Genomic DNA, 24,200 nt, shown 5'->3' on the forward strand with positions numbered 1-24,200 from the left:
ATCAGGTGACAGAGATATTAGGATATCTAAGAAGAAGGTGATGCTATGTTTGTGTAATACTGGCAAAGTGAAAGCGTGTGAAATTCTCCCAAGGGACACGAGTGCAAGAACTGATAAACTCAAGACACTAAGGCTGCTCAAGGCCACCAGCATGCCTGAACACCAACAGCTGTGACTGCTATCTGCTGTGAGCCATGGCAGCTGGGCTGCTGGATGGCTGGCTGTGATCTCTGTGTCCCCCTTGCTGGTCCCTTCATCAGGGAAATTGCAGCCCAGGTGGGCCTCTCAAGGTGAGAAGTAGGAGGCATTAAGAGTCAATTGAAGCTGCAGAGCCCAACCCTGATGGCAAAGGGGACTGCCATGGTCCCAGGTGTGGGAGCTTTTAAAAGAGGGCTTGGAGGCCCTGCTCAGGGTGTTTGTGCTGGGGAGGATGCAGGTAGGCTGGGGCTGCTCTGTGCCAGGCAGGTAGCTCCTGGCTTGGGTCACTGGTGAGGTTCAAGGAGGCTCCAGTGCTCACTGCAGCCTCTGTGCAAGCAGCTGAGGGGAGGCTAGAAGACCAGACTCTAAGTTTCATGGAGATGGTTGAGGCAGAAAACCTTTTAGTGGCACAGTGTTTCCCAAATACCGAGGGCTGCAAGAGGCAGGAGGTGGTGGAGACCAGTGGTCCCTTATGGGGTTGCTTTGGAGCTCATAAAGCAGGTTAGTCTATTCTCTCAAACTGCAAAAAAATAGATTTTTTTCTCTTACTTCTTTAATAAAGCTAACTTTTAACAAAGCAGCTTTCCTCCTCTTCCTCGCACAAGTTCTGACTTCAGCTTTGTAGCTTGGTCTGTGCCAAGCTTTTCCCAGCAGTCCCTAAAAAAGCTGCCCCAGAAGCCAGCAGGCTTTGGGTCCATCCCTCTGCCCTCCTTTAAGCTTGGCCCTGCATACCGAGGAGGCAAACTCTTGGGGTAGCGTGGTGACAGGCAGCAGTGCAAATGTGTGGAGAAAACAGGTAGAAGTAATGGGCTGGGAGTTAGGTGAGGGCATTTTGGGGCTGTGAGGGAAGAGGGGCAGGGAGGAGCCCAGTTCTGGTATTAACTGATGACATTGAGTGCATTAATCAGCGAGTGCAGCTCATCCCTTACACTTTCCAGGGAGTGGCGGATGGTCTGGGGGCTGTCCAGGAGCTCAATGCTGTGGGTGTAGGGCTCGTATTTCACCGAGAAGGGCCGCTTGATGTGTGCCGCATAGCTCCTGCAAGGAAAGAAAGGGTGCAGAGGGCTCGACACAAGAAACGAGTCTTGGAGCCTGGCTCCTACCCTCCTTTTCCTCCTCCCCATCGCTGTTCATCCAGACAACAACAGGTTAATGCCTCCCTTAGGCAGAATATCTAGCTTAACAGGAAATCTTTGGTTTCCCATCTTTCCAGCTTCACAGGGCTGTAGGGATAGCTGAAATCAATCTGGTTCAGCAACGGGGGGTGCTGAGTTTGTGGATTTCCTGGGGTGGAAAGCGTGGGCCTGCATCAAGCTGAAGGGTGCACTGCACTTATTCCTCTGTGGCTATCTCCAGGCACTTTCTACTTTAATTGCCCTTTTCTTTTTCAAAAATGCCAAGGAGATTTAGAAGCTAATTGTAGAGAAAACGTGTGGTATTATAGTATTAGATTCCTAAATCCTTTCTGACATTAGCTAATTTGCTAGTCTCTGCGTGTGGAGGGGATGACTGGCCGCAGGCCGTGCTAAGGGTGGGACTGACAGGAGCAGCTCAGACCTGAGCTAGGGAATGGGAATGGCATCACCCAAGCTGTGCAGCTGATCAAAGTTGCACTGTTTTGCACCGAAGGCCAACTGGAGCCTGAACCTCAATGACAAGTTTGACTTTGCCTGATGCACCTCCAGAGCAAGACCTTGCCACCTTTTTAAAAGAAGCACGTGGCCCAGTGACTGTGAAGCTGATGGTGAAAAGAAATCGTGGTCAGCTCAGAGGCTAGCATGTGTATTCTTGACAAGGTAGGTTTGTGTTTTTATTTAACCCTTAACATTGAGTTGGGCATTTAAATGTGGGTGCTTGTGGCTAAAATCTTGTGCTGAAAAGGCCTGGGAAGATATGGGGAGGCATGTTGGGGCAGGCATGCTCCTGGCTGAGGCTTCACCCTTTTGCTCCTGAATTGCTTAGCTTAGGGTACCCTCTTGTGGCTGCTGTGGGTTTGCACAACGAAAGAAATGCCTTGCTTTCTCCCATTGTTGTGTGTGCTGTGGGGAAGACTAACCATGCATTACTGGGATTTAGGGTGAAAACACCACTGTCTCAGGAGCAGACTGGGGGTTACATAGCCAAAGCTTACAGGCCGGTGCTTGAGGCCTGCAAGCTTGAGGCCAGCAGCTTCTGCTGCTGTGCTGCAGAAAGGGGAAATGAGTGCAAGTGGAAGGGCTTTCTGCAAACCCATTTAGTCTGCTTCCTGAAAATGGGGCTTATCTCACCCAGCTTATTAATGCTATCACCTGCAGTGCTGCCCCTTAGCACAACTGCTTGGACTTCCCACACCCTTCCTCTGCTGATGGTTAGAAACTTGCCTTCTAACACAAGTGTTTTTGCTTGACACCTTGGTGAAGTGCTCAGGTCTCTGTGTGTGCCTCTGGAAGGGTGCTGTGGGTGCATGTCCACCCTGGAAAACTCTGGGAAAAGAGCTTTTCTTGAGGGGTAGTGTTGTTAGTCAATCCCATAGTGGCAGCTGCCAGTAATGCAAATAATATGAGCATTTTAATATTTTCACCTCATAGGGTAACATCTGTGTGGTCTGTAAAGAGGATTGTTTAAAGTGCCTGTCACTGCCAAAACCTTATAGCTTAATCTTGATGAAGTGGTGTATTTTTCCCTTTTAAATGAAAGGAAATGACTCATGAGCCAACAGTTTGGTGTGTTTTTTTTTTTTTTTAAAGCAGCCTAGTGTGTGTGAGAGGATGGGCTCCCCAGGTGCTTGCTTTTGAGCAGCTGGACTCTGGGTTACATGAGTGGTGCAAGTGAGTGTCATAAAAGCAGAAGTTGAAATAGAGCAGTCCCTGCCACATTATTTATGTGAACTACCCCATTTACAGGACCTGCAAAGTCATGCATGTTATGTGGTGCTTAGTCTCAACCTATGCCCTCCCTAAGCTAAGGCAAAACAGTATAGACAGAAGCTTCCTCTGACAGCTCAATGTGGCAGGGCTGAGCTTTCCTCCTGTAGGTGATTCTGGTGATGGCTGAGAAAATGTTATTTTGATCTGACATCTGTGTGTAAAACTGCCCCTGCAGCCTCCATCCTGTTTGCAGTCACTTGTGACAGGGAAACCATATTACACTAGTGGGGTACTGTGTGGGGTCTGCTAACACATTAACCAGACGAGGAAGCAAAAGCTTCCTTTCCACCTGTGGATAAAACTGTCCATTCCACGTAACTAAAGCTATTAATGATGTCTGGGATTTTTTGCTGGTTAAATGACAGATGTGTAAGCTGTCCTGTGGCTGCTCAGAAAGAAACACTTCTCTGCCTCCTAAACTCAGAGACCAGCACTGTTTTGAGCAGCTTTTCACATCTATGCTAAAATTTTTACATGACCCAACATGTGTGTTTCACAGGGACACATGCTGGTGGGATGCTCCTGTGTGGCTGGCTGGTACCTGACCTAGCCTTCCTGAAGCAAGGAAGCAGGGGAGGTCCTGGGGGTGTTTTGTGTCTCTGATTTCTGGACCTGCCACTCTTATGTTGCTTGGCCTTCCTGGGAACTGGAGATGGTCTTTAACTCCTTTCTATGAGAACTAGGGAGCTAGGTTTGTCCTTTCTTTCACTCCCTCAGTCCCATCTCCATGAGTGCCTCCCCCTCTGACACATTCCTTCACATCTGAGCCCTCAAGACCAACACTTGGGCAAATCATACCACAGCTGGGCCCCATGGCAAATTACTACAGGTGAAAAATGTGTGAATGCCTATTTAGGCCTAAATTTAAAAAAAAAAAAAAAAAAAAAAAAAACACTAACTTTATAGAGTGCTTCTGAGACCTTGAACTGAAAGTAGCTGAGGTGCCAAGCCCTGTTTTGATATTCTAGGTTTGTATCCCTGTTCGGGTCTCTCTCAGTGCCCAGTCCTACCTCAGTTTGTTTTTGGCATCACTGAAGCTCTCAGACACGAAGTACACAGGCTGGTAGTTCTGGTCCTGGTAGGGTTGAACAGCAGCAGCATCGGGGTCGAAGTCCCGCACCTCTGGTTCATCTGACAAGGAGTGCTATGGAGACAGGCAGGAAATGCCAGTGTGAAAAGAGGGGAACTGGGGAGGACATGCATGCTAGAGGTGGAGAATAGATCAGGTAAAGTCACTGCAGCTGTGCAGAGGAGGAAAGTGATTGCAATATAGGGTCTGGAGCAGAGAGGTAACTTGTGCGGAGACTTACTATGAGCTCCCCATAAGATGACAGGAGCCCGGCCCCATAGGCTTTGACTATCCCATTCTGTCTGCAGAGCCCAAACTCCACTGTGAACCAGTAAAGCTGTGAAAGGAAAAGAAAAACACATGGGCAACACAGTTCTTCCTCTTCATCTCCCTATCCCTTCTGAGTCCTTGCATTGCAGCAAGGGTTTGGGGATGTCTGAAGGAATACGTGCCTGACGTGGCCACCAAACATAGAGGGTAATATCCTGCCACCATACCTTGCACCAATCCCTGCCAGAGTGCTAAGTGAAACTGCTGCCATGGCAGGACAGACATGGTGTCCCCAGGCTGGTCCTGTCATGCCTGGGCATTGCATGATGCCCTTGGAGCAGGACAGGTCACCTTGCTGAGGCAGAGACAGAGGAAGTGGATGTAATTTAATCCCATCCCAAAGGGTCCTAGCAGTGCTGTCATTAGAAATATGATGCCTGATGATACTCTGGTGCCTGTGAAACTTGGGTTAATGTGCAAATGAGCTCTGCTATTTAACTGATCTCTGCTCTGTGTGGTCATCATGAAAGAGGGTTTGGGACCCTAAGCCAGCAAATGTGGTCACACTACGCTGTGCCAGTCCCCCCAGTAACAGACATGCTGGTGGAGGTTGGGGCCTCCATGGTGCTGAGAAAAAGACTTACAGTTGCCAGTTTCTCAATTTCTTCATCAGTTGCTCCCAGAGATGCAAGCCCAATGTCCTGGAAAGACAAGGGAAGGGGTAGACCTCAGGATAGATTTGCAGCAATAGGGTGGTGTTATTGGGAATTCCTGTCTATTTCATAGCCTGCTCTGCAGCTGATGCCAGGGGATTTGTTCACATTTTCCAGTGTTTCTGCTGGAACCATTTGTTTGAAATGCTGCTTTCTCACATTCTTTTGTGGCCTCTTCCTTCCCCTGCCCAGTGCCTCCTGCCCTGAGCATTGTCCAGCTACCCCACTGCACCTCCAGGCAAGTACCTCCACCCACTGTTCTTGGGATTCCCTTCCTTTACCACCAGTGAACCTCTCCTTGCCCTCTTTTCCTCAAACCCACCTTTTCCTTGATGGCTACCAAAAGGGCATGAGTGAGACTCTTACAGGTTGCTCAGTCTTTATTGCCTTGAGACAGCAGATATCAGTTCCCTGAACTGCCATGCATCTCCTGTGGGCTCATGTTCAGGTTAAATGTGTCCAGCTACTGGTGCAGCAAAAGCCCAGGTGAAGTCTGGAGAGGAGCAGCTCTCCTCCAGGCAACATCTTTGGACCTCTTTGCCAGAAGCACGACACCGAGGTCAGTCTGGTGTCCCACCTAGAGCTTGGTGTTCTCAGGGTGAGGAAGCAGATGGCCACCTTACCTGAGAGAACTGGGCAAATGTCTTGTCGGCCAGCATCGGGACGTGCCCCAGCAGCTCGTGACAGCAGTCCCTGCCATTGCCAGGGGAAAGGAGGAAAACATGGTCAGCAGCAGATAGGATAGCTTGCCCATTAGGGAAAGGTGAAATGTTCATTGCTGGAGTACTCACGGCTCGGGGGAGTGCATGGGTGAGGATGCGTGGCGGATGTACTGCGTGCACTGGAACACGCGGAAGGCCAGGCTGGCGAGGAAGTCCCGTGCAGACAGCAGGCCAGCTACGGGCCGGAGCTGGAAGCCAGTCCTCTCTGAAACAGTGCACGTGGCCCTTGTGGTGGGGGTACAGTTCATGGGCTGTGCTGGTGTCCAGTGTTTCCAGCACTGAAAGCAAAATCTTCAGTGCTGGGAACTAACGGGCTCCTTTATTGCCCAGAATGGTGTTTGTGCTCCTACTGAGCAGCAACTTCTGCTCGTTAGGGGTCATTGAAGGGCTTGGCCTTCAAGCGTAGCCCATCAGGTTTAGCTGCAGCCACCACCTCTTGGGGTCTAACCCTGTCCTCTGGGACATGCACAAACCTTCACCAGCTCTTCTCCCACATCTCAGCTCATGCTTTCCTCCATGTTTAATTTCCCCATCTTTGCTGCACCCCTGGCAGACCCAGAGCTGGGTCCCCTGGGCTTTCCTCTTCTCCATCCCAGGCTCATACCCACCTTTCAGGAAACGTGAGACGTCCTCCAGCTGGGGGATGTTGTTCTCATTGTAGCCACAGAATTTCTCCAGTAGATTAAAAGCTTCGAGGTACTCCTTGCAGGCATGGGTTGGATACAGGCTCTTCAGAGTGCTGTACACCTCCTTCCTTCAGGATGAAAGATGACACATTCAGTGGCTTGGCCACTCGTGTCCTCTGCTTATATGCTACCAAGTGCTCATGCCTCTAGATTTCTTGCCTTTATTTTCTGCACTGCTAAGTCTGTCTCTTTGTCTATAGGGTTGCATGAATGTTTACACACATTCAAATGAGTCTGCAAGGTCAGTAGTCATGTCTGCACAGACCTACTTCTGACCTTGAAGGTCAGAAGACCATATACAAGGTACTAATTGCAATTAATATATTCCCTCTAAGTTTCTGAAGCTGCACTACAAAGACAGACAATATTTGGGAGTCAGAGTACCCAGCAGGACTCCAAATTGATTGAACTGCCTCTCTGAGTAAGCTCTTCTGGAGGAAACTCTTGCAGTTTGTGGAGTGAATGTGGTTTTGGTACAGCCCCAGGAGAGGAGGAGACAGACCATCACTATTTTAGAGACAGCTTGCTCTCCTGCATGCAGTCCCTACCATCCATTTAAAAAAAAAAAAAAAAAAAACTTGCAACATGTTAATATCTTTTATAACAAATCATTAAGTAGGATAACTGTGCTCCTGCTACTTCTTTCAAAATATCACACCGGAACAATTTAGTTTTCAATTCCTAGCCTCTGGTGCTGAAGCCACTGAAGGCTGTGGGTTAAACCAATGCTCACCAGGTACTGATCTCCTCCGCTGTGTACTCCACGTGAGGGATTGGGTCCCCGCTGCAAGGCAAGCACACCATTACTGACAGCAGCAGGGCATGAGGTAGGCTGCTCTCCCTATTGAGAAGGAAGCCCCTTGGAGAAGCTCTGTATGATGTTGATCAATCTTCTGTAAACCAAACGAAGTGACAGGAATGACAAGCCTCAGGTAATGGGTCATTTGTGCAGGTGTAACAAATACACAGACAGAAAAGCATTAGTCCAACTGGAGGTTATAAACAAACAAGGGATGAGCAAAAGCTTAGCTGACATAGTATTTTCCAGCCCAAATGTTTTCTTTACTAGAAAAATGGGAAGCCTTTTGTAAGAAATTAATTTTGTGTGCCTGAGCTACAGAGAGCTGATGGCTGGGGGAATGAATCAGTGGGTGGGAAATAAAAGCAGATAATAAGGAAAACTAAATGTATTTGAACTGCAGAAAAATGTATTGTCAGTGACATTAAAGGCAGTGAGAAAAATGATTCTTAGCAATATTGTAAATGGGAACTGAAGACTGACACTTGCCTTTTCTGCTTCATAATTAACAATTGTATTTCCTAAATCCTTCTGTTTTGTATTTAAACATATGATATATGCACGTATGACAGAGATAAAGTAGTTCCTGTTCCATTCACAGCCTGAAGGGATGTTACACAGCAGACTATGAATACTAACCTGCAGATGAGATTCAAGAGAAGGCATCTTAAATGTTTGTTCACATTATCTTAGGAGAAAATTTTTCTTGGGCCCCTCAGGACATCATTGCTGGCACAGTGACTTTCCATGCATTTAGTATTAGTATGGGACAAAAACACCAATGCGTGTACTCTGGACTTCAATTTTGCAATGAACATGAAACAAAAGAGCAGTAAGCTGTGCTGGGATCGCATCAGTTGCATAGGTAGCTGAAAGAAGGTGACCCAGATAATTTCCATAGCCTGCTTTCAGCATGGCTCTCGACAGGAATCTACATTTTAAGTCCTGCTAAAAAATGTGGGACGTTACAGTGGAAGTCAGCATTACTGAATAGGATCTAGGGGATACTTTACAAACCCAACTTAATATTAGAGCTGACTGATGTTGTAGCAGAGATATTGTGAGCTATCACTGCATACATCAGAGCAAGAGTATTAAGTAGGAGTACAAGAGATGGTCTCAATTCTATATAAGACAATGATGAGATCATTACTGGAATGTACTTAATTTATCAGAGGCAGTTAAGAGGTGAACCTCTTAAGATTCTATAAATGCCACTACAGCAAAAAATAAAAAATAAATCTGATAGCAGAATTCCATCTAGCAGATGAAAGACTACTAGGTAGTATGTAGAAAGAACTAGGTGAAAGCTAAAGCTACCAAAGATCATTTTGCACTTAAAATATTAAGTGTTAAACTTATTTCATAGCCAGGATAATGAACGATTGTAACAGATTTTCTAGGCATGTGGTATATTTTTCAGAATGTGAAACTTTGAAGTTGAGACTAGATATTCTGAAAGAGATGTTACATTTCAAAACAAAGTTAGAGATCTGATGGAATTATGAGCAGCTTCTGTTATGCAGGAGGTGTATTCTGACTTTATTAATATATGAATTAATGACTGTACACATTTTTAAATTAGGAAGGAACTGGAATACATGGAGAAAAATGCACACAAGGAGCTGGCAAGGCTGAACAGAGGACAAAACCAGAAGTCTCATGCAAATAGCATAATGAGTTCCCAATAGGCTGCATTGTCATGGTGTAATTTCTATATGGATGCTAGGAAAGACTTACTGCTTATAGTGAAAAGCGATTTCTGCTATTGATTTCCTCCTCTGGCGGTATACTTGGTCAGAGTAGCCCTGGGATGACAAATAGGAACATGATTTTTAATCAATTACTAAATTTCTAACTCAATAGCATTCATCACTGGCTGGAGCAACTTCTCTCGTGGTGGTGGTTGCACTACAGCTCCCCAGCCAGCTGCATCAATGGTTGTTTTCCAGCCCCTTCCTTCTGAGGGATGTCTCAGGATTCAAATGCAAAGATGTGCCCATGCAGACTAACTCACCGGGTGATCCAGGTCCAAGTCAGGGTCAAATTTAGTGACCAGATGGTGACACTTGTCCAATTCACAGATCTTTCTGGGAAACCAGTGAACTGTGGGGAAAGAGAAGGAGGAAAAACTGACTGGAAATGAAAGATGGATGTGAGACTCAATGAAGAAGTGTGCAAGGAGGTGACCCTTGAGGCAGTCTTCCTTTTATATATCAAATATTAATATTGAATATTTTGTAAGTTTCTTACACTTGTCTTCCTTAGTGGTCCTCACATCTTCTGCTACCCTCTTGATGGAGCTAATGAAAGTATTGAGGTCAGAGCTGTGGACTTCACAGCGCACAAAATACTCCAGTTCAGCGGTCCCTTCACGGGACTTTCGGCTCAGTCTTGTCTCCAGGTGGTGAATTTTAGCTTCAAAAGTCTTGTAGAACAGGGAGAAAGAGAAAAGCATTAAACAAGTCTGTAACACGTGAAACACCTACTGGTACTCTCCAAAGATACCTATGTGTGTTTGTGGGGAGGTTCCCACTGTCCTTTTTATTTTTTTTAACTGAGGTAAACACTTATCTATTAATTTCATGTTTTTTGTTTCTGGACAATCAGTTGGGCTGGTCAGTGATTTACCAATAGAAAACTTTCACAGTGGCAGAGGAAATTAGATCAAGAAGTTAATCGACAGAGCAAAAAGCTAATTCCTATGATCCACTTTTCCTTCAATCTCCTAAATTTGGGGGTGCTGATGTAGGAGGGGCGGGCTCAGTCTGGCTTGGGGTGCTGGCCATGGTGCTGAACCACAGCTGCCTGGGCCAGCCCATGGTGGAGGGCCCCGTGCCTACATCACAAATGTTTGACTATCTCATTGCTGCTTAATGCCCCACATCAGAAGAGTCTGGCCTCACTTTTACTGATAGTTGTTGATATGAAGACCTCTGTGAAACTCATATTGCAATGCTGAAATGATCAAAAGGGTAAGAGAAACTGATTTGTTCTCTTCGTATATTTTGTAAGGGATCTTGAGGAGCATAGGAAGAGTTTGAAAAACATTTGTTCTGCCTACATCCAGCTATATGCTGAGCTCTGTCCAGACTCAGTGTTAATGTGGGGCTCTATCAGAACTGAATTCACCCAAGGAATGAGACAAAATAGTTTATAGTCTTCCAAAGGGCCCTGGTAGTTGTTTGTTTGTTTTTTGATATCTTCAGTTCTGTGAAAACTGTTAGTATAAGCCCAAGTCCCTGCAATGACCCAACCTTTCCAATGTCTCTGGGAGATCTGTGGTAGAAGAAAGGACACAATTTCTTTTGTTAATCAGAGGCAGAAAGATGAGAAGGAACAGATGTAATGCCACAGGTAAATTAAATTTAGGATTGTGTTTTTGAATGTATCTACCAACTACACTATTACATTGTCCCCTCAACAATCAATACCTTTGCATTAATCTGACAGCTGTGATTGCATTACCTATGCTTTGGCTGCATGTAACACATACAGCAGAGTGAAACCAGCTTCCCTGCAGCCTGGTTCATGATGAGGCAAATGTCATTATGCCCGTCTGCTTTCATATCTTGTACCTGCATTGCCAGAGGCATCTGGGAAATGAATCTTTCTCCGTTGTGGCTTGACATGCTTGACTTTTTATTATCTTTAAAGCTGTCTCTGTGACAAGCTCAAAGAGCTTTTTTACCAGGAGAGATCTTTATGCAGCAAGTAATTTGCACGAGAAAGAAATGATATTTGGACATAAACTGCCCCTACTTCTTGCTTTATGTTTAAAATTTGTTTAAATTATAGATGCACTAACATAAAATCTACCAACTATGAGAACCTATACTTCTATGTTTCATACCCTCTAAGCGGTGTTACATTTCAGATATTACACTGATCGATCTTTCATGCCTTCTCTGGCAGCTGTGAACTTCTCTTAGGAAGGAGACCCAGCCATGGCAATACCAAGATTTTTTTTCTCATAGGCACATGCTACAGGTTATTTTGGTCTTAAGACAAGAATCTTATGTTGTGCAGAAAACTTTTCTCGAAACAGTCTTCGTAGAGAAGATGTAAGATGCTTTGTAATTGTTGAAGATCTGAAGCACTTTTCACAAGAACATCAGAGGTAGTGCTGCATGTTCTATAACCAGAATATCCTCTGATTACAGGGAAATGTGTAACCTCCAGATATAATTTTTGTGTTGCATAGTGGTCGGCTATATGGTATTGCTTATGATCTGGTTTTATGCCAGAAATGGTTGCATTTTGTGAGGGAGAAGGTGTTTTATAGTAATGTATATCAATATATGAGCTAGCACCATGCCTTTGTGATGACCAAGGCCAGCCATGTACTAAAGTGTAGTAACAAGACTGTAGAAAACAGGTCTAGGGAAGTGATTCCTCCTCTTCCTCTGGGATGAGGGACACCATATCTAGAGTACTGTGTCTTGTAGAAGAAAGGCATTGATGTGCTCTTACAGATATAGTGGAGGGATGCTGAGGTGTACAGGTGGCTGGAGCACAGTGTTATATGAAGAAAGAGGAAGGGAATTGAATTCGCTCAGGCTTAAGAAGTGAAGGTGCAGGGGAGAGATTGCTGTGTGCTAGTACCTGGTGGGAGAGTGTGAAGAAGACAGAGCCAGGGTCATTTTAAAAGTGCATGACAGGAGGACAAGAGGCGAGGGGCACAAACTGAAAGTAAATTCATTGCGGGGGGGGAAACAAACAGCACACAAGAGTCCAAAGATGCTACGGAATTTCTGCTTTGGTGATACTCAATGCAACAAACATGGCCCTGAGCTGCAACCAGACATGCTCTGAGCAGAAGTTTGGACCGGGGACTCCTGAAGGTCCCTTACAACCCACGTGACTGATTAATAGGAACAAATTGTCCTCCCCTTACTGCTGAAGTTAATGAGATTAAACTAGCATACATAAAACATAGCTCAAACCCTAAGTTTGCAACACACTTTTGAACTTTTCTGGATGATAATGCACTATATAAACGCAAGTTGTCACATTTTGGTTGCTGTTCAAATAGCCAGGGCTTATCTCAGTCTTTCCATTCATGGCACTGAGATACTAGATAACAGAAGATTATATTGCTGGCTAGGGGTGGGGAAAAAAAAAGCTCAAAGAGTTAAGAGTTTCCCTTGATATTAAAGCCATTTACAAGATGCACCTCTGGGGGGGGGAACCAACCTTTAACACACAAATCAGAGACTAACAAAGCCTTGACCCAGATGCTGATCAGTACTGTGGAAGGGGGACCTACTCTGTAATCATGCAGGGCACACAGCACATTTTGAATGTGGAATCAGCACTGTGCATGAAGCTGAAGTGCTGAGCAGTAGAGGGGGCTGTCAGTATGCTACAAGCAATGTGGGTGTGGATTGTGGGTGTCAAGTTGTGTGGCTGACTCCAGTAATTAAGCAAAATCCAGCCCAGAGTGTTATAAAAGCACTAAAGTGCAGAGGTAGGGCTCATTCCTAGTGCGAGCATGCTAGGGCATGAGTGAAGCATGACTGTGGGGAGATGATGCAGACAATTAACTTATAACTTGCAGTAGTCAGACACAGTCTGAGTTGTCTTTGGTAGACTCAAGTGTTATTTCTCACAGAACCACCATGAAAAGTATAGTGTGTTCCTTGAGGCCAGAGAAACCAGTTAGGGACTCACCTCAAACACCTTGAGTGCTCGGGACAGTGGTGATGTTTTGGATCCCTTGAGCATGAAGAAGAGGTTCAGCATGGCTCTCCCATCCTTCTCCTCAAAGACAATGGTCTCTGTGGACTCTGCAGCATCAGTGGCTGCGGCTGCAGCCTCTCTTTCCTTCCTGGCATCCTCGATGAGGCTTTGACGTCTACCAATGAACCGTGGAGACTGGAGGCAGACCAGGAAAAAATAACACTTGTAATAGAGTTAGGGGGGATCAGAGGTGACCCCAGTAGCTGGGTGAGGTGTGAGCAAGGTGTCTGAATAGGGGAAGATGGGGAAGGTTGTGCTGACTTGCCCAGCTTTGCAGAGGAAGGGTTGAGGAGGAGGACTGAGGCATTAGGAGTGAACTCAGGAATGTAGAGCTTTGGGGAAAATCTGTGCAAAATATGCTTGTGGTACGACTAAAGTGGGCTTTTCTCCTCAACTTCCCTAGCAAAAGCTTTCAATATTTTTCAAAAACTAAAAATCAGAAACAATTTTGCATGCTTTTCAAGTGTCTGATGAAGTGAAGGGGAGAGGTGTTAGATAAACATGAAGACATCTGAAAAAAAACACTGAAGGACAGCTGAAGCCCACAACTGTGCCATTGTTGGAAACCAGGCCCTTGTTGCCCATACACCCCCAGCTGCACTGAGACGCATCCCACAGCCATTTTCTACTGAAAGTATTTGGAAAATAGCTGCTGCTAAACAAGGAATGCCTTTCCTATCTTGTGAAGTTTTTGAGGTCTTCCTTTGAAAAGCATAGCCTGCTTAAACGCTAAGCCAGTTTTCTTTCTAATTTTCAAAGCCCACCACGATGTTTTCTCTGAAAGCCTTCTTAGGTGCTTTAAGCTGACACAAATCTGGCTTCAGGGCTTCCCCGACATTTGAAATGCAGACTGGAAAACACAGCACCTCTAGGCATCAGCCCATGCACTTCTCCCCAGTCCTTTTTATTTTTTAATAAATACACCCCTCTGGCATAATATTTGCTGATCCTCAACCACTTTATTCCTTGCAGCACAGAGAAATGTCTAACAAATAAGTACATATTGCCACTTGTCTAAATTGGTGGTATTCATGTCCAACGAGAGAAGAGATCTAATAAATATCCTGGGCTGTAACTTTTAAGAGCTTGCAAACGTGCTCAGCTTTAAGCGTGTGTTTTATATTGCTACCACGTTTAAAGCTAAGCTGCTGTTTGCTTTCAGGTGCCCGCAATAAGCAGGGCAAACAGTCTTGTGCTAGCCACAGGATCTGCGCTCTGCAGCCATCCAAAGCGCTTTAGCTACAGGAGTTTTATTGCATTGTGTCCCAAGGTGCAGTAGGATTTTTCCTCTGGGGTGGAGTGGGGCAGAGGAGGGGAGGAGCCAGACCCCCCCCCCCGTTTAGGATGTAAATCAGCTTAAAAAAAGGCACTGGAAGGAGGTTTGGTGTGAGAAACTGTGTCACTGGCACGCAGGAGCAGGGGGTTCAATCTCTGTTGAGGGGTCCTAGGAGATGCTTAGCTCCACACCAACATGTTTTGAGTGGGGAAGTTTGAAAAGGGGTGAAAAAAAAAATAAAAAGCCAAGGCTGGATTTTGTTAGGGAGAAGAACAGCGGGGGGGGGGGGGGGGCTGTCTGCCTGCTGCTTGCCTGTGCGCTTTCCCTCTCAACATCATTTCCACTGCTTCTCACGTTTGTGCTCATCAGGGAAATATCTCCTTTTGAGAGGGCATTTAGGCATCATTTTAGCATATAAGCTGACCAAACTGATCTGTCATGATAAATGCCTTCTATTCTTTGGCAGTATTTCCATATTTCCGCATGGAGTGTACCTGTCCAGCTACAATAAGAAGTTTAATTTTATTTTTGTAAAACATTTACCTATCTGGGACTTGAGTCTGATGTGGCCATTCACTTTGCACAAACAAGTACTTAGTTTTTCCTTTGAAATTGCTGCTGCTCTGAGTGCCAAGTCTGAGAAGCGCTGTTAAAAATACAGTGCTCTGAATTAAAGCTTTTGGGCTCGTTATTTGCAACAATCCTGGGCAATCTTTCCTGCACTTTGGCATCCAGCTGCCGTCTGTTTGAACACTCTGCAACCAAAACCTTGCTAGAGCTACAAGGTGTATTGTAAAAACTTACTAGCAGCAGAAAATCTAAATATATAATAGAAAGATGTTCTACAGGGTGAGTTTTATCTCTGCCTGGCACAGCTAATGTGTGAAACACCTGGTGAGGAAGAGTCCTGGGATTGCAAAGCTCAGAGGGGACACATCTGCTGGAGCTGGCAGGCAGGGGCTGGGTGGCCGATGGCCTGAGGATACCATGAGGGCCGGGGACATGTGCTGTCATGTAGAAGTGCAGAGCCATGCCCCTCGCTTGGTACAAACTAGCAGAATAAACCATAGGATTGTGGTGATCTCCTATGCTAGGCTAGGGTTGTTTTTAATTTGTTTTTGCTGTTCTGAGAATCTCTATTCAAAGAAGAGATGCAGAGGTGGGCTGAGGTCTTATGTCTGCTCTGGGCTGGAGGAGGCACTCATCTAGGCGGCAGCGCTCCTGCCCGTGAACCCAGATTCCTGCAGCCCCTCGCTCAGTGCCCTGCTTCCCACCGAACACATGGCAGCTGCCCAGCCTGCCCAATAACCAGGCAGCAGCCAATGTATTTGACAAAGCAGCCTGGAAATTCCCCATTTTCAAAGAACCGTGCAAGAGTTTATTTTGCCAGGGTGAAAATGGCTGTACAAAATAGAAGCCTTCCCTAATTTTCATCCGTTAGAGAAAGCAAGCTTACCTCTTTGCTTGCTAAATGTTTCCTTTCCTTCTAACATGCCACATGCTCTAAAATGCTGTCTCTGCCGCGTTTCCTCCCAGCACACATCCCAGGGGCATCCCCTCCCTGTGCCATTAAGGGCCACCCACAGCCTGGCCATGTCCCTGACCTGTAGGGCTGCCCCATGCCACCGGTCTCCACCCTTTCCCTGGGGTCCCAGCCATTTGGGTTAGGTGGGGATTGTCCCTACGTCCTGTCCAAGGGGTTCGCCAGAATTTTTTTTTCTAAAGGTAAGTGGCAGCTCAGTGGGATGTTTTCCTCTTCTTACACCTGTAGCTTTGGTGTGTGCAGAAGTATTCCCCGAGGTAAAACCAGGGCCCTAAATCAATCCGGGGAGCGGCAGGAATAGAAACAGGGGAAGGGAGTATTGGGACAGAGCAACTGCAAACAAATGGAGCAAATTGCCTGTGCCTTGCAGGTAGTCCAAAATAAAAGACACTCTTTTTTCATTAAGCTATAACAGGTGAAATCACTGCAATTTATTGCCTTGCAATCAGCAAGAGCATCAAAGTTTTCAAAATTGCATTGCGCTGGCGATACTTTGTTACTTCTGCCTTAGGTCTAGAGGTTTTTTAAGTTGCTTTTGGTTGCAAGGGGGTGAAAGTATGTTCGATTGAGCTTTCATCCCCCTAAATCTTTGCATTTCACACATACCAATGTGTAGAGAGGAGTGTGTTAGTAATTTTCTTCTGCCAGCCTGGAGCCAGGGCTGGGGTAAGCACCTGCTGACAGCGTTGGCCTCTCTATCCCTGCCTGCCACTGCCTACAGCTACAGGAGAGGCTGCGCTGTTTGGGGTGGGGGGGGAAGAAAAGAAGTGGGGTAGGGTTGTCTTACCATGATGGCCTCAGCTTGCTTGGAGTCCAGCTCCGACACCGCCCTGCGGAAGCCTTTGGCTGCAGAGGTGGAGATGTTGGGGGTTGGCATCTTCGCTCTGCCACGAGCTCTGCTCTCTGCTTTTCAGCTCCTTGCCAGCTTTTTATAGGGCAAGGCTGACGTCAAAGACTCTTTCAAATCTTCCCCCCCTCGTCAGCCCCCCCCCCCCCCCCCCCCATCACCACCTCCCTCCTTTCTCCCCCTCGGGCTGAGAGGAGGAGGGGACGTGAAGGAGAGAAACGTTTCTGTCCCATTAAATCTAATCGCCACAAAGATTGCAGACACCCTGCCTTCACAGACCTGCTGCTCCCCCCACTTGTTTCACTGTGCCCAAAGATTTCCACTCCGTTTTCTGTCCCCCCACTTCCACTTCCCTTTCTTCTGGTGGAGTTCATTCTCACGCCGCATTTCACTCCTGCAGATTTACTTCCCCAGCTTGGGCGTTGTGTGAGAAGATTTTGATCCATGAAAGGACAAAATAAAAGGAACGAAGAGATGTAGCCTTTTATTTTCTCCTTGTTTGCTTGTGGAAAAAAAAAGCTTGAAAAGCTTGGAAAAAAAAAAAAAAAAAAAAAAAAAAAAACACTTGTCAATCCTACCTTCCCAATGGCTTTGCTTCTTTTGCTGTAATTCTCCAGAGGCCAAATACCCAAATGGCTGAGGATCTCTGGGACTATGGCAATGGGTGGCACTTCAGGACCCTGAGGATCTTGTTCTGCTGAGTGCAGGAGGGCCCCTTTCCCCCCGTGGGATCCACAGCAGCTCTCTGGCAACAAAGAAGTGTTGTCCTGCTCTGTGTGAGCCACCACAGTGCTGGGAACAGGCTGTCCAAAGCCCCTGTGGTAGGGAAACCAGTTGGGTTTCCCTGAATGCTTGGTGGCGAGCATGCCTTGGAAGTTGTCTGCTGAGGGCACCTGCTGACTTTGTTGGTGTGGAAGCTGGGTTTGTGCCACCTCCTGTGAACACCAGGGTGCAGGCGGCACAATCAGCCCCACCAAGGCAACTGGGGAAGCCCACAGAGCCTGGAGGGTGGTAGATGCTGAAGCCCAAGTGAGCAATTGGCAGCAGCTAAAAATTTGGCCCAGTTCTGAGCCAAAATTAATTCTGACTTGGGTCGAGCAGCTTGTCTTGTTGCGGGTGCTGAGGGACACTGCTGCTGGTTACAGTGGGAACCAGAGGAAGGAGTTGAGCATTCTTTGGGCTCCTCTCCCCCAGCAGGGACACCCTGCTGTTAGTGCTTCCTCATATACCTTGGTAGGTCTCATATGAAAATACATGACTTAAAAGCAAACCCAGACCATATCAGTAAACTATGTAGGCTGTCAGTAAGAAGAATCAATTCTAGCAGAGGCTGCAAAAGTAAGAATGATATAACTTTCATGTTATACATGAATAAAGAGCACCCACTGTGGATTCTGGAACTCCATTAGTTTGTACATACTCTACTCCCCGGCAAGGAAGCATATAAAGAAAGCAAGGATGATGCCTTTTCCAGCCACTGCCTGTTTGCTTTGCTGGAGAAGTTGTCTTACTCAGATTTACAGCAACCCCAGGCCATTTCATGCCATCAGGGTGTTAAATGGCTTGGGATGAAGTTGCAAAGATACTAAGGAAAGCCATAGTTAGGCTAAGTACTGAAGAAATATATGATTAAAACTATTCACAGACTTTGCCACCTTTACAGTATGAAAATTTTACAGTAAAAAGCCTTTCTAAGATTGGGCCAACCTGTTTAGGAAAGAAAACGGGACTTGGGTAGGAGAGAGTTACAATAATTGTATTTGAATATTTTTGTCTGGATAAACTCTTTTAACTTGCACGTTGCTTTAAAACAACACACAGAATTCAGAATTTCAGTATTTTTTCGTTCGTGGTTTTCAGTTCAATTTCAGGAAAATACACGTTTCAAAATATTTCCTTCATACTGTTTTCTTACGTTAAAATCAGAAAGAGCAACCATTTTGATAGAATTTTTATTGTTGGTAACGGACTTAGCTTAAAGGTCTTTTTAGAATAGCATTTGCCAAGGATGATAAACCTAAAATCAGCCATCAAAGCAAGTCCCACTTATTCAAATTTGTAATCAAGCTGCTGAAAGGATAGCCTTAAAATGTCAGCTCATGTGAAGAATTGAGAAAATTGGTGAAGTATTTTAACAAATATGGGAACAGAGCAAGTCAGTCAGCCTTCCTGCAGGCTGCTACTCAGAGATCACATACAAGGGCTCTTCTGACAAACAGGGGCTTTAAAAAGAGCTGATAATATCAGGGAAGTTTTCAAGACTAATGTACAAATAGACAGGATTGCTTTGAATATATTTTCTGGTTTCCTTTTGTTTCATTACGTATTGTTTCTCTCCTTGTAAAATCCAGCACTTTATCTAAACCCATCAGTTCTTCTACTTAGTTCATCCCAAAGCCCTTGATTTTTAATCCCTCTCCTTTACAGGGATGATAAATTAGGCATGCGACTCTTCCGTAAATCCTGCTAAGCTGTCTCCCCTTCTCTGTCTGGTGACAAGAGCCCCACATTGTTTGGAAACACTTTCCAGCACAGAGGCTGCACAGAGACAAAGTGAAGTCCTACTCCTTTACTCCTTTAAGAGCTCTGCACATCAGCGTGTAGCTGTGTGTAATCATAAAAGAGTGTGTAATGCAACAGGTCTTGGTACGAGTCCCATGGGCAAGCAGCAGCAAAAGGCAATGACCGCCCAGCCTGCTGGGGGGGCTCTCTGGTGGCCTAGGGAGCTGCAAGGACAGGGTCTGAGCTGCAGAAGTGGCCCTCTGAGGGCCAAAGAAAGGGACCGTGTCTGCCCATGGGAGGGCAAGCTGATGTCCTCCCATCACAACCGAGGACAGCCCTGATGGCCGTGTGGGGTGGCCAGGTCCCCCTATTGCTCTTTCTCCCACCCGCCCGCACTCTTTCCCTCTTCCCTTCCTTAGCCTGAATAATTACAGTCTGCCACATGAAGCAATTACAGTTAGCCAGCTCCATCAAGAGTTTTTTTTTCCTCCTCTTCATTCAACATCTCTGAGTGCCTCAAAGGAGTTTAATAACCCATAATGACACCCTAGACCTCCACGTCATTGCAGCCTCCCTAGGACTGGGGCAGCAACAGGAGGAAAAAAAAAAAAAAAAAAAGTAATTAAAATCCACATCTCTCTCTTAACTTTGCAGTCTTTTATTATCTAGAAGACGCTGACTTTTGTGCTTGTGCTCTGTCACAACAGATGAGCCCAAGGGAAGGGGGGCTGCAAGGAGCAGAGCTGTGTAACTCCTCAGTAAGGGCTCTGAGATGGTTGCTGCAACGCTGGGAGAAAGGCACTGCTGGATCAGGGGAGGCTTAGCAACTTCAGACGTGCTCTGATGAATGGGTCAGGTGTGGGGTCCTCTGTTCCCCAAGTCACAGAGGTGACCCCTGAGAGATGAAGAGCCCCGTTGCCGGGATTGTTCTTCTAACCACTGGGTGAATCCCTGGGCAAAATGAAAAACAAAACCAAAAGAAAAAAAACAACACCGCCAACATGAAAAAAAAAAAAAAAAAAGTGGCAAAACCCAGAGGTTTCTATAGGAGATGGAGTAGGTCTGTGCAACCTCATCTAGTGCCTTTATGCTGTGGTATTTATCAGTGCATTTTTAAAGGGTTTTGTCAAAGGATAGTTCTTCCCCATGGGTGCAAATCCAATGACTTAAGGATTACAGCCAACACCTTTAGCAGCTAAGTGCAAACCTCTGTGTCCATGATTTCACATTTCAGAAGGCCATCTCAGTTTTCAGATAAATCTGAGAATATTCCTATAAGGCACCAAAAATGCCCCCTCGCCCTTGGTTTCAGAGCATAGGGTTGGCTGGTCTCACAACTCCACATCCAGAGTCAAAATTTGTGCTCATTCTGCTCAAATCTTGCCTCTAAACCCATCGATTCTTCTCTCATTGGTCAAAAATGAAATTGCAATTCCAGGAAAATTTTACAGCAATCAACTTTTCAGAGAAAACAATGTGATTTCAGGCAAAATAGTGAATTTTGGGGGAATAGGTTTTCAGAGAGAATTCAAGCTGCTTGACTTGGCATCTCCCTCTCCCCAGGAACAGGGAATTTACCCTGAGTTTTAGGAATATAAACAGCAGCAATCTCCATTGCTGCTTCAGGAAATGGATCGGGAACATGCAAGTGTAAATTCAGAAACCTTGTATTGATGATTCACCCGCCACTGCAGAATCCAAAATAACCATCTTGTCTCAGATCAATGGGGAAGCACTTAGGAGCAATTTTCTCTTTGGAAATGTGGGCAGCAAGCAGACAGTCAGGAGCAGGTGGCGGAATAAAAAGCACCATCTCTTGGAGCGTGCCATCTTGTATGGTTGGAAAACTAATTGCTGACACCTCTGGCCCACTATATTTCAACTCATAGAAAACTTCTTTAAGAGGGTCAACAGGGAATTTCACCTTTGTGCGGAGAAGTAGCTTCCTACGTGTATTGCAGCAAGTCTTCTCCTGGATTGCCAGTCTTTGTGATTTTAATTTATGTCTGTGATACCCAGTATTTTATTCCCAGCTCCTGGAGTCAGCTTTCATTTAAAAAATAAAATAATAATAATAAAAAAAAAAAGGGCAGCCCTTTTGAGAGGAAAGATTGAAGAGTGGTCTGGGAGCTCCCAAACAGAGGGGGGAAAAAAGCCCCCCAAAAACAGTAATTATTGTGTGGAGATCTGGCACAGAATTATTTGAGCATCGATTCTGACAGTGAATTTGCTTTTCTGGAAAAAAAAAAATAAATGTACAAGTAAACAACTGCCCTAGAACATCAGAAACATTATGAAAAGAAAAAAAAAAATCAAATGTCCGGCGCTAATTCTATTGCCGCCAACCAGCACAGAAAACCGGGAGCATGCTTCTGACTGCTTGCTGTATGGCCTTGGGCAAGTCTTTTAACTCTGCCTTCACCTCCTGCCTTCAGACTTCAGGCTGGTAATTGCTGTAGATACCACTCTTTTCAGCACTGCTGCGAATAAACAGTTAATAGTTGCCAGTAGATGTAGAAATTGACTGAAGTATTTGGTTCTAGCCTCCTTTCAGATGGGTGAGCCCTAAAACAAGGGGAGGTAGGGCTATGGGTCCGTGTGGCTGGTTCCAAGGTGCTCACCTTGCTTGCTTTCCATCGTGGCTGTCTGATCCTCTCCTGTTTCCAACCACAACCCTTCTCCTTTGGCTTCGCACTACATATTTTCCAAAGCATTCTGATTTTTCAGAGCTGTGCCCTCCAGCTGAAGGCAGATCCATGCCTCTCTGTCACTCTTGGGAACCTTCATCTCCTGGCCTCACCTTCGAGAGTAATGCCAAAGGAAAGTCATCCTCTGTGATGCCTTCATGGCCAAAAGAGGTTCTAGGGCAGTGGGGAATTTAGCTTGCTTTCAGAAACCTGAGAAATGCCTCCTCTTGTCTGTAGTCTGATTTTCTATCGGTCTTTGCCTTGTTCAGTACATGTGGAAAAGGGATTGGTGTTACTGCTTTCTTTTTTTTTACAAGTCCTTTGAAGTCCCCGCACTAAGAGGTCTGCAGTGACCCGGATCCTGCAACTCTTTCTCTAGATGAAAAGAGAAAGGTGAGGGCATGCCCCTCATGCTCATCCACCCATGCCATGCAGTAAGACATAATTTATCTCACTCGTGGCATCCTCAAATCAGTGAAAGGGAAGCAGCAGTGAGGGATCCAAAGCAAGTTCCCATAACCCTTTACAAGGGGCTGGGGATGTTTCACAGTGTGTTGGTGTGGTCCTAGCAGCACCAAAATTGATGGTGTGGGAACAAAAGAGACTTTGAGCCATTGCAAATGGTCCCCCTGACAAGTAGGACCTGCACCGCAGGGGTGCACAGCATGGCTGGGGTGGCTCTGCACCCCACATTTGCTCTAGGATCATTCCCAGTTGCTCACTCCTCATTGCTCTAGCTGTGGGGGAAGGGAAATTATACTGGAAGAAGCCCAGGGTTTTTCATCAGTGTTTGCCTAGCACTTTCCTGTTTCATGAACGTGTCACTTTGGCATAGATACTCCTCCTTCCCCTAGTCCTTTTAGCCCCCTTCTCGTCTTTCATAGCAGCAGTTCTGGCTCGGCCAGGTGGAGCAGTGCAATGCAGCCCATGCTACTTCCACGTGCATGCAAAATTGCCGACTTCTTACTCCCTCTCTCCTCGGGCACTGGAGGATAAAAACCATCTGCCTGTCAGACAAAAGGTCTGATGTGATTTTAGCATTAGGAGTCACACAAAGGGTCTCAGACCTATGAAAATGTCACCGTATTGACTTCATACAAATGTTTATTCATAGTTCTGTTTATAGGCAGAACGGCATTTTGCATTCAGCCTCAAATGGATGAGATCTATTATGTAGATGCAACCAGTTCTGCATTGGAAATTGGCGCCAGCATTTCGCAGTGAAGTCAATGCTTTCCTATTGATTCACATCTGCTCGGGATCTTATCTGTTATTCCTAACAGGTAGCTGTCAAGTAAATACATGGGAAAATATTTCCCTTTTCTTTTCAGAGGAGGAATTCAAATGCATTACCCATGGCAAGGTTCATGTTTCCCAGCAGGCTTAAGAGGATGACTCATCAAAGCCCTCTGCTTGTCTTCTGGATCTTCAAAGTGTATCAACAGCGTTTTATTGATCCATAGTCATGGAAAGTAAAGAAAGAAAAGAATCAGAGATCTGTACTGGTACAATATGCCTGACTTGAGTAATTCTACCGTTAAGCTACTGGGATGACACGATGGAAAAACAGGGTCTACAATATATTTCCTGTTCTCCCACTTCTAGAACAGTCCTCTACAAATACGGATACTTTAATCTAATGAAGAAAATATAAGGATCACTAGCTGGAAGTTAGACAAAGAAGACAAGTTGAAGGTAGCAGTAGGAGGCAAGTTTTTAACAGTGAGGGTGAGCAAACCCATGAGGGAAGCTTTGTGCCCCTTTGCTTGAAGTTTCCTAACCAGAATGGGATATTCACCTGAAGATTGTGTCCATCAGAGATGGTAGCATGGTAGACCCCTGTTATCTCCTCACAGAACAAAATGGCTGAGGTCCTTCTACCCTGCACCTAGCAAAGACCTGGCCTTGGAAACCTGACATTTGTAGTGAGAAAAGACAGGTTAAAAAAAAAAAAAAAGAAAACCACCATCCCTGCAGAGGAAGTCTTTAGCCTTCTCACGTGTACCAGATGGGAAAATGCGTGTTTCTGCATCACGAAATGTGGTGGAAATTACGTGTTTTAAGTGCTCATCCTCTCCCCTTTCCCAGGCTGGTAGGGGCAGTGCCTGTCTCAGGAGAGTTAATAGTACTTTCACTTATTTAATTTACGTCAGGGACGTGCTAGACTGCAACAAGGCTTGCTTTTAAAAGAGGAAAGGAACCATAGAAAGAATATGAGGTTAGAAAAACCCCAGATCTCC

The 24,200-nt window shown here is 45.7% G+C and overlaps 1 protein-coding gene across 1 annotated transcript; it reads right to left on the reverse strand.

Annotated features, from left to right (window-relative positions):
• Positions 1-1,076: 1,076 nt before the first annotated feature.
• Positions 1,077-16,801, reverse strand: TH (tyrosine hydroxylase; the record flags this gene model as incomplete). Its single annotated transcript, XM_084287222.1, has 13 exons — positions 1,077-1,236; positions 4,115-4,248; positions 4,415-4,510; positions 5,088-5,144; positions 5,780-5,849; positions 5,948-6,083; positions 6,487-6,632; positions 7,298-7,348; positions 9,104-9,171; positions 9,381-9,469; positions 9,617-9,791; positions 13,037-13,240; positions 16,712-16,801. The coding sequence occupies 13 exons, from the start codon at positions 16,799-16,801 to the stop codon at positions 1,077-1,079; spliced, it is 1,476 nt and encodes a 491-aa protein (XP_084143348.1).
• Between the last annotated feature and the right edge of the window lie 7,399 nt (positions 16,802-24,200).

Source organism: Netta rufina (assembly GCF_964035555.1).
Source record: "Netta rufina genome assembly, chromosome: 5".
NCBI lineage: Eukaryota > Metazoa > Chordata > Aves > Anseriformes > Anatidae > Netta > Netta rufina.